Source organism: Marmota flaviventris, chromosome 5 (assembly GCF_047511675.1).
Source record: "Marmota flaviventris isolate mMarFla1 chromosome 5, mMarFla1.hap1, whole genome shotgun sequence".
In the NCBI taxonomy this organism is placed as follows: Eukaryota; Metazoa; Chordata; class Mammalia; order Rodentia; family Sciuridae; genus Marmota; species Marmota flaviventris.
This window is the reverse complement of record NC_092502.1, coordinates 147,206,895-147,224,320: the sequence shown is the minus strand read 5'-3', so window position 1 is coordinate 147,224,320 and position 17,426 is coordinate 147,206,895. Positions and strand designations below refer to the sequence as shown.

The 17,426-nt window shown below is 34.2% G+C and overlaps 1 protein-coding gene across 3 annotated transcripts in view; it reads right to left on the bottom strand.

Annotated features, from left to right (window-relative positions):
* Nucleotides 1-17,426, bottom strand: part of Wdr70 (WD repeat domain 70) — a 289,453-nt gene that overhangs the window by 191,087 nt on the left and 80,940 nt on the right. For all 3 annotated transcript variants that reach the window (XM_027936264.2, XM_071612680.1, XM_071612679.1), the window contains one exon: nt 15,150-15,303. In XM_027936264.2, the coding sequence (XP_027792065.1) occupies nt 15,150-15,303 (154 nt within the window). The remainder of the gene's footprint in view (nt 1-15,149; nt 15,304-17,426) is intronic.

Here is a 17,426-nt window from a genome sequence, read left to right as displayed (position 1 = left end):
AGTACCGTGCAGAGGTTTGACACAGGACTCAGAGTCTCTTAACACAATTTAAAATATCAAGGCTACAACCCAAAATTAAACATACAAGCAATGAGAACAACCTAACCAGCTCTCAAAAGACAAAAGACGCCACCACAAAATAACTAATTAGAAAAAATTTTAAAAATTTTTAAAAAGATGCCACCACAAGAAAACCCAAAATGATGGAATTATCAGAGAAAAACTTCAAGTCAGTATTTATACCCATACTACAAAAAGAGAAAGGAAACACTTTTGAAACAAATGTGTTATTGCTGCTGCTGTTATTTTTGGAGACAGGGTCTTGCTAAGTTGCTTAAGGCCTCACTAAGTTGCTGAGGCTGCTTTAAACTTGTGATCCTCCTGCCTGAGCCTCCCAAGCTACTGAGATTATAGATGTAAGCCATTGTTCCCAGCAAATGTGTTCTGGTTTTGATATGATCTATCCCATAAAACCTCCTGTTAATGCAGGAATATTCAGAGGTGAAATGATTAGATTATGAGATGTAACCTAATCAATCCATCTAGATTTAAAATCTGCAGACACGTCATAATCTATTAAAGTTAAAAATAAAGGTCTTAAAATAAACAGAAATAAAAATCATATTACATATAGAAAAACAATATTTTAATTACTATAGATTACTCATCAAAAATAATGAAAGTCAGAAGGAATTAAGACAAATTTTAAATACTGAAAGAAAAATAATGCTTTTGTTGTTGTTGTTGTTGGGATTGAAATCATAGGCACTCAACCACAGAGCTACATTCCCAGTTCTTTTTTGGAGACAGAGATTCACTAAGTTGTTGAGGGTCTCATTAACTTACTCAGGCTGCCCTGAACCTGCCATCCTCCTGTCTCAGCCTCCTCAGTCACTGGGATTACTGGCAAGTGCCACAAGGTCTGGCAAATACTTTCAATTTAAATGCACAAAAAAATGCCCTTTCAGGACTAAAGAAAGAAAGAAAAGAAATAGAAACATTCTGAGATGAAAGAACTATAAAATGACACCACCACTAAATCTGTTTGTGAAAAATGCTTCCGGGGGGCATATCATATCAAAACCATAACACATTTGCTAGGTACAGTGCCTTACATCTGAATAGCTAGCTGTGGGGTGTTTTGGGAATCAATTACCCAGAAATACTGAAGGATGATTGTCTGTGTATGGTGAGGACGGGAATCATGCATAACATTCCTTAGAGCCACCACTTGAAAAAAAACTATGAAAAGCCATAACAAAAAGCCAGCAAGTAAGCTAAACAGAATTTTAACAATGTTGAAAGAAGTAAAAAATGATGAAGCAAGGAAAAAATAATAGAAAGGACAAGCAGAAAATAAAATGGCAGAACTAAATAAACCAGCTATACGAATAATTACACTAAAACTAAGTTGTCTAAAAACACCAATTAGAAGACAATGGTTGTCATTACAGACTTAAAAACTAAAACAAGGCCCAAAAATAGGCTTTTTCATAAATCTCACCTGAAGCGCAGATATGGATAGTTTAAAAATTGAAGATGAACAATGGTTGTGATGATGCACACCTGTAATCTCAGCCACTAGAGGACTGAGGTGGGAGGATCTCAAATTCAAAATCAGCTAGGCAACTTCATGAGACCCTGTCTCAAAATAAAAAATAAAAAGGGGTGTGGATATTACTCTGTGCGAGCGTGTCCCTGGGTTAAATCCCCAGTAGTATCTAATAATAATAATAATAATAATAATAATAATAATAAATTAATGGAAAAGGATATAGCAAATACCTTGATTCACAGCCTTGCATTTACTATTCCCTGTTTCTACATGGCTCTTGCAACAACAAACATTTTATTGATTTATTTATTTAGACATACATGACAGTAGAGTATATTCTGACATATTATACATACATGGAGTATAACTTGTTCTAATTTCCTAATTCCCATTCTTGTGGTTGTACATGATGTGGAGTTACACTGGTGGTGTATTCATCTATGATCATAAGAAGAGTTATGTCTGATTCAATCCATTGTCTTTCCTAGTTCCACTCCCCATCCCTTCCTTCATTCCCCTTTGTCTAACCGACCAAACTTCTATTCTTCCCTCCACCCTCCTTACTGTTTGTTAACATCCACATATCAGAGAGAACATTTGGCCTTTGGTTTCTTGGGATTAGCTTATTTTGCTTAGCATGATAGTCTCCAGATCCATCCATTTACCAGCAAAAATCATAAAGTCATTCTTCCTTATTGCTGAATAATATTCCACTGTGAACAGATAACACATTTTCTTCATCCATCTGTTGACAGATGAGTAGGACTGTTTCATAGCTTAACTATTGTCAATTGAGCTGCTATGAACTTTAATGTAGCTGTGACACTGTAGTATGCTGATTTTAATTCCTTTGGGTATAAGCCAAGGAGGGAGATAACTGGGTCAAATGTTGGTTCTATCCCAAGTCTTCTGAGGAATCTCCATACTGCTTTCCAGAGCGGTTACACCAATTTTTAGTTCCACCAGCAACTTATGAGTGTACATACCTTTTCCCCCACATCCTCACCAACATTTACTGTTACTTGTATTCTTGATAATTGCCATTCTGACTGGAATGAGATGAAATCTCAGTGTATTTAGTTTGCATTTCTCTAATTGCTAGACAAGTTGAACATTTTTTCATATATTTGTTGACCATTCATGTCATCTGCTGTCAAGTGTCTATTCAGTTCTTTAGCCCCTTTATTGATTGGGTTATTTATTTATTTATTTATTTATTTATTTATTTATTGGTGTTAAGTTTTTTGAGTTTGTTATATATCCTAGAAATGAATGCTCTACCTGAGATGCAAGTGGCAAAGATTTCCTCCCATTCATCGCTTTTTTTTTTTTTTTTTGATACTGAGGATTGAACCCAGGGGTGCTCAACCACTGAGCCATATTCCCAGCCCTTTTTTATATTTTATTTAGAGACAGGGTCTTGATGAGTTGCTGAGGCAACTCGTGATCCTCCTGACTCAGCCTTTCTAGCCGCTGGGATTACACACATGTGCTACCACGCCCAGCATCATTCTTCACATTCTTAATTGGTTCCTTTGCCCTGAAGAAGTGTTTTAGTTTGATACTATCCCATTTACTGATTCTTGATTTTACTTCTTGCACTTTAGGATTCTTGTTGAGGAATTCAGTTCCTAAACCAACATGATGGAAAGTTGGGCCTACATTTTCTTCTAGTAGGTATAGGGTCTCTGTCTAGATCCTTGATAAACTTTGAGCTGAAAACAAACATTTATTTTTCACAGCTCTAGGGGTTGGTAACTCCAAGACCAATGTGCCAGTAGATTCAGTTTTTAGTAAGGACTCTCTTCGTGGCTTAAAGATGGTCACCTTCTCTTGCATCTGATGATGTGGGGTCTTTTCCTCTTTTCATAAGGATATCAATACCATCACGGAGGTTCTACCCTGTTGATCTCATCTAAACCTATAACCTGCCAAAGGCTCCTCCTCATACTATCACATTGAGGGTTGGGGCTTCAACATACAAATTTGGACGGGGGTGGGGACACAAAATTCAGTACATAATAAGTACAGATAAAAACCTACAGCTAACAACATATTTGATGGGAAAACACACACATACACACACATACACACCCCTGAATGTTTCCTCCAAACAACAGAACTTAGGCAAGGAAGTCTACTAGCACCATTCCTTCTCAATGTCATAATGTCATTCTGAAAATCTTAATAAGTACAGTATGGCATGAAAAAGAAATAAAAGGCTGTCAGATTATAAAAGAATAGATAATATGTTTGCTATAAAATGCAATGTCTATGTACAAAATTCCAAAATTCTACAAAAGTCTTCAACTGATGAGTTTAATGTAAGATTTCAGAACACAAGGTCAACATACAAAAAAAAAATCAATAGTTTTTCACCAAAAAACAATTAGAAAGCAAATATATGTAAATATATGTGCGTACATAGTACACACATACCATTTATGATAACACAGAAAAGTGAAATACTTGGATATAAATTTAATATGTTAATGATCTCTATGTTGAAAAGTGTAAAGCCCAACTGAAAGAAAGAAAAAAAATCTCAATTAGTGGAGAGATATGCTGTGTTGATAGATTGGAAGACTCGATGCAGATATCAATTTTCTCTAAATTGGATTTTTATATTCAAAATAATGCCAAATAATTCCAACAGGATTCTTTGTAGATATAAATAATACAGTTCTAATTTGTGTGAAAAAGTAAAGAAATTAAAATAATCAAAGCCATTTTTAAAAAGAAGAACAAACTTAGAACAATCATGCTACCAAATTTTTGAAAAATACCAAAAAGTTGGAGTAACACAGAGGGTAATATCTGTGAAAGGATAAACACTGTAAAAAGCAGAATACAGAACCCGGAAATAGATCTACTCACATTTAATCAACTAATATTTAACAAAGATGCAAAGTCAACTCAATAAAGGAAGCAGTCTTTTCAACTAAAACAACTAGTGATTCATACGCAAAACAGAACAAGAACTTCCACCTTTCTTCATCTCATATACAAATATTAAATCAAAATAAATCATAGCCCTAAATGTAAAACATAAAATAGAAAAACTCCTGCTAGGGTTTAGACATGAGATATCCCCTAAAAGCTCATGGGAGACAATAAATATTCAGAGGTGAAATGATTAGACTGTGAGAAGTGTAACCTAATCAGTGTATTGATTCATTGATATGGATTAACTGGATGGTAACTATATGCAAATAGTATGTAGCTGGAGGAAGTAGGTTACTGCAGGTATGCCTTTGGGTTTTATATTTTCTCCATGGTGAGCAGAGCTCTCTCTGCTTCCTGGCAGTCATGAACTGAGCAGTATTCCTCCTCCATTCCCTTTTTCCATGATGTTCTGCCTCACCCAGGCCCAGCTGGCCAACCATGAACTAAACTTCTGAAACCATGAGCCAAAATAAACTTTTCTTCTTCTAAGTAGGTCTTGTTGGGTCTTTTGGTCACAGTGATGAAAAATTAACTAACACAACCCCTAAAAGACAAACTAGAGAAAAATCTTTGTGACACTGGGTTTGGTAAAGAGTTAAACACCAAAAATAAAATCCATGGAGAAAATAATTGATAAACTAGACTGAATAAAAATTCAAATAATTTTGCTTTGCAAAATGAATGGTCAAACAAGCCACAGACTGGGAGAAATATTTCCAAAGCACAAATTCAAAAAAGATTTCTATTCAGAATGTATTTTTTAACTCTGAAAAACAAACTCTAGTAAGATATACACCCTCTTCCCCAAAATGGGTAAAAATATTAAACAGACATTTCACCAAAGAAAATATAAGGATGAGAAAGATGAAGAAATGCTCAATACCACTGATCATTAGGAAAATGCAATTTAAAACAATGAGATCCACTAAACACTTATTAGAATGGCTAAATTCCAGAAAATTGACAATATTAATTGCTAGAGAAGATGAAAAACAACAGGAACTCTCATTTATTCCTGGGGGGAATCCAAAATGGTCTAACTACTTTGTAAGACAGCCAGCTGTGTCTTACAAAGTTAAACAAAATACAACCACATAATCAGCAATAAGGCTCCTAAGAATTCACCCACTTGATTTGAAAGCATTCATAAAAAAAATCTACACACAATTGTTTAGCATATTTATTCATAAACCACTGCAGGTAGAATATGTTTTGCCAGTGATTTAGATATGAGGGAAGAACAGTTGAGATGTAGAACTCAAGTTTTTGGATTCATCAATTGATCAAAGAGAATGTCATTTATTGTGATCAAGACAATTACAGAATAAACAGGTCTAAAAAGGAAAAAAATCACAATTACCTTTTTCTTTTATTTTCTTTAAGTTGTTGATGGACCATTATTTTATTTGCTTATTTATATGTGGTGCTAGGAACCCAGTGCCTCACACATATGAGGCAAGCACTCTACCGCTGAGCTAGAACTCCAGCCCCACAATTTCCTTTTTTGACAAAGTAGGTTCCAATGCCTACTTTACATCTAAATGAGATTGTTAAATTAATAGTTGGTAATACTGTAGTGGTGAAAAGATAAGGCTGGAACTATAAATTTGTAAAACAACAGTGTCTATAAATAGTATTTAAAGCCGTGTGACCAGATGAGGTCAATCAGGGAGCAAGTAAAAATACTAAAGAGGGCTCAGCATAGAGCCCTGGGATATTCCAATATTTAGTAATTGAAAGAAGAAAGGAGAAGCAAAAACCAAGAATGAAAAGGAGCATTCCATGAGATATGAGAAAAAACGAGGGGGAGTTCAGCAAATTGCTGGATGTAGTAGCATATGCCTGTAATTCCAAGTGACTCAGGAAGCTGAGGCAGGAGGATTTCAAGTTCAAAGCTGGCAAGACCCTTCTCAAAATAAAAATAAATAAAAAGGGCTGGGGATAGAGCCCAGTGGTAGAGCACCGCTGCATTCAATCCCCAGTAACATCAAGAGAGGATGGTGAAGGGGGGAGTAGTAAATTGGAAGTCAAGTCAAGTCAAGGAGGGGAGAAGAATCAACTGTATCAAATGTTTGGAGAGTTAAAGTATTATAGGAACTCAGAAATGACCATTGGATGTGGCATAATAAAATGGCAATAATACAGAACTGGATTAAATTAACTTCAATCTGGTACAACTAAGGTTCTGAAATACATTAATGATAGGCTCACTAAAATTTAAAGGATTGTCAGGGGTCATATTAATCTCTTTTCAAAAATATAAATTTATCTGCTAATGTTTAAGAAAAAAATTCAATTACTAGTATCTGATCTAAATTAGTAACTTTGGACCAGGAAAAATAGCTCATGATTTGCAATAAAAAGAGCACCCCAATAACCCAAGATATGCCCATCCTTTGAGGACTTAGATCCAAAACTGCCTTGGCTTTTTCAATCTGGCACACTACTCCACTCTCTTAATTCCTCTCCTCTGCTTAATTTAACTCCATCTCCACTGACATCCCTGCCTGATCTCTTAATCTGAGGAACAGTCTGCTTACCTCCCAATCAGTTCCTGGTTTACCAAATTCCCTCTTCTTACTCCCAGACTCAGGGACTCTTTAGATGGCTGCTACTCCATTTGGTCCTTCAAAGCTTACTTTCTTTTCTCTGTTCAAATAGCAACCCAACATCCTGACCCTGAAGGCAAACCTCAGAACACAGACCTTTTACTGGAATTTGTTAATAAGAGGTGAATAGCATCTTGGAATATAAAAAGTATTTTTAAGAGAACTATAAGAAAATAACCTTATTACAGAAGATGTTAAAATAAAGAGACACCTTCACTATTAAGAACAAAGAATAAGAACACAGATAGTAGGTTAAATTGAAAAATAATCCAAAAGACTGTGAATGCTGTTTCTTGTTTGTAAAGATAGGACCATGACAAAGGCAGTGGGAATGTTAAGTGGCCCTGTGTGAAAACAGTGACCAAAATAAGTCATAACAAAATGAAGTTCAACTAAGGATTCTTAAATGGATCTAAACAGATTCAGTACCAAGGCTAACATTTGTGGAAAAAAAATTAAAGTGACACCTATTAAAGAATAATTAGTGACTAAAACACTTTTTCATAAAATAAACAGGTTTTTCTCTCTCCCTCTTTATTTAAATATAGCCCCTTCAAAAAAAAAAAAAAAATCCCTTTATTTAACAGCCCTAACTGGAAATAGCCCCAAAGAAAGAATTGACTATTTGTTTCTCATAATATGCCTTGCTTTGCATAAAGAGGGCATTATTTATCCATGACCAATACTCTTTCCTACACACACAATACATGTGCTGATCTGTACTAAACTATGTATCTCTTGTGACAATAGTTATAAAACAGCTTCAGACTAGAATGCCATTTGTAGTCACAGAATAATGTAAGGTCCCATGATCCTCAAAATGAAAGTATCCATGTCTTTGGCACAGTGAGCTAATTAACAGAGCCAACTCCTATGAGGAGATGAAATGCAGGAGAGACTACACTTTGATCTTCTTGAGCAGAGTCCATTCACAGGCTTTTAGGAATTGCCAAACTTCTTGAAACTATAAGCAAACTTTTGTGTGACTACATTCCACTGGGGAGTTAATGTTCATAGTATTGATTCAGGAACCAGCATACATTTTTCTCCAAAGAGTCAAATACCAAGTATTTTAGGTTCTGTGGGCCACCTGGTCTTGGTTGCAAGTACTCAATTCTACCACTGAAGTGAGTACAAAAGGAGGCACACAATGATAAATTAATGAAAAAGGCTATGTTGTAATAAAACTTTTAATTACAAAAACAAGGTGGAGACTGGATTGGGTGCACAGGTCATAAGTTGCCTACCCCTATATAATCCGTTACTCTTAGTCATCTCCTTCCATCAATCAAGACTCTAAAGTCCAAGTACTTCTAAATTCTGAGCAATTTTAATAGCCATTTAAATACATCAAAAAGATAAATCCCATCATCTTTGACCTACTCACTTTCAATGATCTATTCTAACATATTTCATCAGCCCTAACTATGGCTAATTCTGCCATTGTCACAAATGATTTCTGAAATCATGAACTCTCAGTATTTATTGATTTAACAATTATGGATCACCAGATATTCTCTAGGTTCTAGATATTACATTTATTGGCCCACATAACCACTTATGTGCCAGCTCCTGAATTTTTTATTTTCAATATCCTAAACTTCAACTGTTTTCGCACCTTAATCCTAAATCTCCTTTTGTTGGACTTCAATTCCTACATCACTGATCCAATCCAAACACCCTAAATCCTAAATAGGATTCAAGAATATCACATGAATATACAGATTAATTGTCTACAAATTTATAATCTGTGGCCCTTAATGGTCCCACAATTCTTCTAGTAATTTTTCTCTCAAAACCATGAACAGCTTTTCTAAGTGTTCATGATCCATCATGCTATCATTCCAACACTAAACTAGGAAAGGACTGCCAGAAGATGGTGATACTTTCCATTCCCAATGTGGAGACACTACCTATAAGCAAATGTGCTCATCCTTACTTCTTCGTTCCCATTGGGAAAACATCCCTTCTCCCACCCACAACTAACCTCTGTTCTTATGCTTGGTCACAATCCCTACTACCTCTTCAGGGATTTTCATCATTACTTACTATTTTTGATTTTGGAAAACTGTGTTAGTTTACTATTACTGTGTAACAAAGGACCATAAACTTAGGGGCTTAAAACACCCCAAATTTATTCATAATGTTAGCAGGATAGCATTCCTTTCTGAAAAGTTTTGAAGAGAATCTACTTCCAAGTTGTTGGCAGAATACAAATTCCTTGTGGTTGCAGGACTGAGATCCTCATTTTATTGCTGTCTATCAGCTGGGGACTGTTCTTAGCTTCTAGAAGGCTTATGCATTTCTTGCCACATGAATTCCTCCCCATCTTAAAAACTGGCAAAGGAAAATCTTTCTCAAGTTGAATTCCACTAGACAAAAGCCATGCCCACGAATGTTTGCAAAAGTCTCTTCTTTGGCAATAGATCTTGTTGAAATGGCTAAGGAGCAATGCCTTTAAGTTTCCTAGAAGTCACTTGATTTGGTTAGGAAGATCTGTGAGACACACCCTTAATTTCTTGGAAAAGACCATAGTGTAGATGATTATTCTTATCTTTTGGTCTTTCTGGAGTTCTACAGCCACACTGTTTTTTTTCTCTATACACACCCATCTGGATACACTAAAAGTAAACCAAACTGTCTAGTTTTCATTCCCTTTTAGTAAGACTTCCCTAAGTTTATATTTCTTCTCTCATATTTCATAAGTAACAAGAAGAAAGTGAACAACACCCTCAACACTGCTTAGAAACATCCTTAGCTATGTATCCAAATTCAGCACTCAAAAGTTCTCATTCTATCTTCAAAACCAGCAGTACACACTCCATCATGTCAAATTCTTCCCATACTTTTAGAATTTCTTCTGCTGGCATCCCCTGAAATCTGCTTTCTTTACTTCAGTCTTCTTAATTAAGAAACAAACAGCACAGAAGAACTTGATGGTGAAAAGGGGTTGGAGACAATCCTGAAGAAGGACACTTAATTATATCAATCCTAGATGAACTGAAAAACCAAACTTAATAGTATCTCCATATCTGGAAGACAGCTTTACATTATAAATATAGATCTGCATGTGCATTTCTGGTAAAGTACTTGTATTTATTGTGCACAAAGTTCATACTTTATTTCACAATATCTAAGCTTTCTAATGTCCTGAGGTGACAATGTATCATAAAAGTAGAGATAATGAATTAGCCAACCTGTAGATATTGTATAACTGATAGAAAAGATGTATTTTTGGACATAGACTTGTTATACCTCTGGGCAGTGTATATCAGGACTTGTTCATTGAACTGGCAGCAAAGGGGCAAAAGGAAACACAAAGGGAAAAATGGAAGCAAGTGCAAGGATTTGCATATTTATGTGAGCCATTTATGTGTGTGCATCATCTGGCTATACTATAGATATACTGTAATTCACTTGGGAATTTGCTTTCTTGCTCATAGTTTAGTAATAGAAATCTGATAATGAATTCTCTAAGAAATATTATGTTTGGTGTACTCTGTTGTTTTATGTCTCATTTTAAATTGAGTATTTTTATAAAGAAGCTCTGTGTGTTTTTTATTTTTTTATTTTTATTTCTTTTAACATGGACACAATATACCTTTACTTTATTTATTTATTTATTTTGATGTTGAGGATTGAACCCAGTGCTTCACACATGCTAGGCAAGCGCTCTAACAATGAGCCACAGCTTCAGCCCCCTAAATTGAGTATTAAGAGAATGCATTGTGGGGGAGGGGGGCTGGGGTTGTGGCCCAGTGGTAGAGCGCTCACCTAGCACATGCACGACCCTAGGTTCGATCCTCAGCACCACATAAAAATAAATAAATAAAATAAAGGTATTGTGTCCAACTACAACCAAAAAATAAATATTTTTTTTAAAAAAAGAGAGAATGCATTACTTTAGTTGTAACTCTGCCAATACATCCACCTAGAGACTTATTGCCATTTCTATCTTCAATGAAATTTTTCTCCCCAAGAACACCAGTTGGTATAGTGTATTCTTGTTTATCAAAAACATTCATGGGGCTGGGGATATGGCTCAAGTGGTAGCACGCTCGCCTGGCATGTGTGCGGCCCGGGTTCGATCCTCAGTACCACATACAAACAAAGATGTTGTGTCCACCGAAACTAAAAATAAATAAATAAATAGTTTTAAAAAATTCATGTAACTTTGGGGTTTTGAATTGGCAAATATTCATGATGTGTGGGAAACCACAATACACACTATAACCTCATTCACACAAAATAGGATGTTTTATATGTACACACTGGCCCTGGAAGGATATATACAATTAAACTGCTAAAAACTGGATGACTTTGTTCTTTACTTGTATTTTTCTGTTTCCTGCAAGGTACATATAAACTTTTAAAACATAAAAGTTATATTAAAAACCTGGGGGGAAAAAAACAAAAAAAAACCCAAAGCTTAATAATGAGATTATAAGATTATTACCATTAAAGTATTAATTTACTAGTGACCTACTAAAATATCTTCGATTTTAACTTAATTAAAAAGTTGATTAGTTATGGAGTTGTGATTTATAGGAATAACTGACCTAATAGTCACAAATTTATTAGTTCGAGGCCAAAGAGTCCCATATGAATTTCAAGCAAAGTGTGTGCCAAACAGTTGGAAGTAATAGAGGAAAATACTTCCTGACTGGAAGCAATGTATAAAAACTCTGATTTAGGGTAAATGACTTTTAGATGACACTATAATTACAGTTTTTAAATAATGCTTTTGAATGGTTCAAAGGTTGATTATAAGTTGATTCCTGCATATTCTTGTCCCACTTTTCTATCCACTCAAAGTTGAAGAAGTTATGTGTCATTTTCCTAGAAAAAATAACCTATATTCCATAATCTGCAGACCATTGGTCTTCATATTTTTTAAAATATTTTTTTAGTTGTAGTTGAACACAATACCTTTATTTTATTTATTTATTTTTATGTGGTGCTGAGGATCGAACCCAGCAACTCACACGTGCTAGGCAAGCACTCTTCTGCCAAACCACAACCCATCAGCATTAGCAAAAGTGACTTTCAAAGAAAAACTTATGGAAAACTCCAACATATAAGACAGAAAAAATTGGAATTTTTTGGCTGAAATAGAAGGCCCCTGCATCTCATTCCCATACACTCCTCCATAGTTCCTAAGGCATCTGCACATAATTTCTAAGACTGTAAAATGCAAAAACATGACTCCAAGCAATCAGTGACAAAGGTTCTATGTGAGCCAAAAACATCTTTCATAGAAAAACATAGAAATAAAAGACATAGAAACTTAAATTTTAATGGTGATTATATTTAAGTGGAATTATGAATAATTTCTCTTATTTTCTATTTTTCACATTTTCTATATTCAACAGGAATTACTATTAGATATCCATTACATTTTATTTGTAAAAAGTGTAACTATAATGCACTGTTATAGTATCTAAGAGCAAAAAGTAGTTCTGTACTCATACAATACTCTTAAAATATAAACACATATTTACATATTCATAAACATAAATGATTTAAAGAATTTTAGAGAAACAAGTCCTAAGAATACAAAAATTTGACAATATAATTACAAAAGCCTGTTTTCATTTAAATTATATAATATTTATCATGATAGATCAAATATCTAAAAATCTTTAACATTCTATTCATTGGATTTTCCAGTAAAACTTCAAATTACTAATTTCTCTTAGAATCAGAAAAGAGGCTTAAAAGTTTGTTTTTAAAGTACAATATGAAATTGTCTATTTTCAAATAATACTATTTGCATTACTAAAACCCATCCTCAAACCAATGACTATTATTAAGATATCTGTAACATTTCCTAGATAAGTAGTCAATTAATTACATTTGCTTTTGTGAAATGTAGAAAGAAAAATAAACCATGAGTTTGAAATTAAAACACAGATAATATTGGCAGCATGGGTAAGTTACAATATATAAATTACACTATATAGTAGTTTTTTATATATTGGCAAATAACTTATATTTTTTGCTTTCCTGTATTTCTACCTAGATTTTTGGTATAAGTCTGAGAAGGCAGAAAGAGTCAGATACAGGACCAATCAGATTCTTTTCTTCTTGAAACTTTCTTAAGTAAAATTTAAATCCATAAAGTCTTAGCCTTTTTATAATATAAAAAGCCAGGGTAGCTAAAATAATTAAGAAGAATTTAGAGACTGGCAAAAAAAAAAAAAATCCCCTTCCTCATACTTTCTTAGAAGGATTGTCTACCATAACTACAAATTTTAAGGACACCTGACTTAATATATATTGTTGATTCATTAATATTGAACTCACAGTCAAGGGCACTATAGTTTATGCCTAAGTGAACATTCTCTAACACATGTATTTTCTCTATAAGAAACATCACATACTCCTTGCACTTGGAAACATAAGACAGTACTACAGCACTTCAGCAGTATGCTTGGTAGCAAAATCACCAATAATAGGCAAGAAAATGAAAGCATGACATGAAGCAGGCATAAAAAGAATACTTGATTACAGTATGAGAGCTGAAACAAAAATAGTGTCATCTTGTTCAAACTCAAATTTTGTGCCATTCTGTGCAAGCATATATCCATAAGTGACTATGAAAGTGTCATGAGCATTGATTCAGAGGTAAAAGGACCAAGTAGGCAATTTTACAAATATGGAATCCACAGCTGGGCATAGTGGCACAAGCCTATAATCCCAGCAACTCAGGAGGTTGAGGCAGGAGGAGCTCAAGTTTGAGGCTAGCCTGGGCAATTTAAGTATGAGACAATCCAATCTCATACAAGATCTTGATTTAGGCACAAGCCATGAAAATTAGCGTATTGAAAGTAAGTAGTATGCAGAAAGTGGGAAAAAGAGTAAAAGTAAGAATGAAAATGAAGACTCAGAATTGTGCATCAACCACATCCTCTGTGGTAGACGACACTACTATTCCCAATCTACAACCGCTTCCAACATCTACACCCTTTTTCACATAATACAGTTCTTCTCACTATATACTTGGGCAAATTTCTCCAGTCTATTGAAATTAGCCACAACCACGGGGTTTTCTTCAGCTGGTGGAATGTTAGAGGATATGATATAAGCAAAGGCTTGAAATGTACTTCCAAAGTTGGTGATTTCCCTGTGTTTATACCATCACTGAGAACTTCACTATTATATAGTAGTCCACTGGTCTAAGGAAGAACCAAGATGCATGGAACAGACCTAAACTTCATCTGCAGCATGCAGCCCAACCCAGTCAATCCAAAGACACATTAGCAAGAATAAACAACTGTTGTTTTACACAATAAGTTGTATAGCATTAATTGTAACTATAGTTGACTGATATTTGTACATTATTTTTAAGATATCATTATCCTATTTAAAATCTTTATCAAAAAAGGCTAATGAGACTCTCTTTCTTCTCGTCTTAAAACCTAGATCATAATAGCTGTGTTGCCAACGTTGGCTACATCAGTATCTCCATCCCACATGATATTTTCCAGTCTGATCTTGTCATTCACCCATCATATAGCAAAGTCTCCCTTTCCTTCCTCCAAATTTGGGCTGGTTCTATGATATGAAAACCTAAAGCCAGACATTAAGAAATCTACAGTTTCCGTGTTCATTCTTCATAGAAACCAGCCATCAATTACCTCAAACCCCACTGTGAAAAGGCCTGAATGAGACAAGTGAAAAACAGAGAGTGACAGCAAGAGTAAGACTGAGAGCAAGAGTAAAAGAGCATCTGAGTGCACAACAGGGGTGTGTTTGGGAGTAGTAAAGAGGAAAAGAAAGAGAGAAATGACATGGGACAGTGTTCCAGCTATAAGCCATGTAAGTGAGTCAATCTTGAACCCTGTAGCCATCTGATCATCCAGACAACACTACAGAAAGAAGAACCTTCCAATAAATTAATCTATATAATAATGAGAAATAATACATTGTTGTTTAAAGACACAAACTTTTGTAATGAATTTTACAGGTCAACTCAAATAAGTTTTTAATATAAATGTGTGAATTGAATTCATTAAAATATTCTGTTAAATGCTTACCTTTGTGTTGGCCATGTCCACAATATACTGGTCTCCCTTTATACATTCCATTACTTCAAAACCATCTCTATCAATCACCTTGGCCTGTGAGCTTCCAGATACAACAAGAATCATGTCTCCTGTGTTACTGTACTGTAATGACTTGATCTGATGACTATGCAAAACAAAACAAAAAAATACTCTGGTGAGACACTGAGCATAATATTTACACTTTCGCTACACTAAGCACTGCCACAAGAAAAAGGCTATACAACTGTACAAAGTGATAATTCTACAAATCAGGAATAACAACCTCAAACAAACCCTCAACACACACTGGATATTAAGTTAGTTTCCCTTTCCCACTCTCCACAGCAATCTATTACAACCTTCTGGACTTACCTTATATTCAACCCAACCAATTGTCCTCTATCAGCTCTTGAATCATCTGCCTCTTTTCCAGAAGAAATAAATAACTACCTTGACTTCTTCCCATTAGTGTTATATACTCATCTGTCCCTGAACTCCTCTCTTCCTCCTCTTCAATTAAAGTGGTAAAAATTAAACTCTTCCAGCCCAAAAAAAATTATACCAACTATATCGGGGATCCCAGCCTACCCAGTCTCCATGCTGGAGAACTATTTAGCAGTTCCATATACAGTTAAACATGCATCTATCCTATGACCCACTAGGTCTATTTCTAGGTATATTCATAAATCACAAAAAGGCTTATACAAGAAAAAAATGTTCAAAGCAGTCTTATTATAGCTCAAAACTGGAAACAATATCCAATTTGTATATTTTATACATTGTGTATGTAATTTATACATATGGCATATTCAGGCAATGAAAATACATGCTATGACACAGATGAATCTCAAATATTTAATTGAATGAAATAAAAATATACAAAATACATAATTCCAATTATATAAAGTCAAATAAAGGAAAGTACTGTATCAATAAAAGCCAAAAAGTGCCAAGCATGGTGGCACATGCCTTTAATCCCAGCTTCTTGGGGGGTTGAGATAGGATCACAAATTGTAGGCCAGCAGGGGCAACTTAGCAAGACTCTATTTTAAAATAAAATAAAGAGGGCTAGGGATATAGCTCAGAGGTAGAGTGCTCACCTAGCATGCATGAGGCCCTAGGTTCAATTCCCAGAAAGAGAGGGGAAAAAAAATACTTCCCTTTATGAGGAAGAAGAACATGAATTGAAAAGGGGATCAAGAGAATTTTCTGGAATGATGAATATGTTCTTTCTCTTATTTTGAGTGGTGCAAATATCAAAACTTATCAAGCCAAGCCCTCAAGAATGATAAAATATTGCATGGAAAACATTTTTATTTAAAATTTTGAATGTCCATTTGCAAAGTTTTAAAATATCCTGACAAATTGGGAAGAAAAGGGAATATTATTAATCTGATAGATTATCATTAAAAAAAACTATAACAAAAATCTCCCTTAATGTTGACAGGTCAAAAGCTTGCCTTCCAATAACATCAGAAACAAAAGAAAAGGATTTATTTTCACTACTTCTATTCAACATATCAAAGGGGTCCTTGCTAGTGCAATATGACAAGAAAAATACCACTTGATTTATGACAAAGGTGATGAGAAAAACTCTTTTCAGCTAAATGATGTTAGAATAACTGAATAACTAGATAACTAAAATAAACAAATATTAGTCCCTATTTTATACCAAACATAAAAATCGATTTCAAATACAATGTATGCCTTCATTATTATTTTTAAAGGTAATATAATTAAACTTCTAGAAGATAAGATCAATGGCATTGGATTAAGAAAATATTTTCTTAAACACGGCACACAAAAAAAAACTCTAATTAGAAAGGATTACAAATTTTAACTTCATCAAAAGTAGGAACTTACATTTCTGAAAAGATATTGAAATAACAAGTTACTGGTTGAGAGTGAAGATGTGTCTATTAGTCAAATGATAAAAGTCCTCAGATTCACAATGAAAATTAAAACAAAAAACTCATAAAATCATAAAAAATCATAAAATAACAAATAAAAAACCTCTAAATAAGTAAAAAAAAATTAAAAACTCATAAAATGGTAAAAAAATATAGAAACAATGGTCAAAATATTTAAATATTAGACAAAGACTATCCAAATAACTTGTCATACTCTAAAAACTTGCCTAATCCAATTTTTCATCAGGAAAACTCAAAATAAGAATAGAATGAGATACCACTATGTACCTACCAAAAGGACTAAAATTTAGAAAGTTTTAACAATACAAAGTGTTAGCAAGAATATAGGTTAACTTTT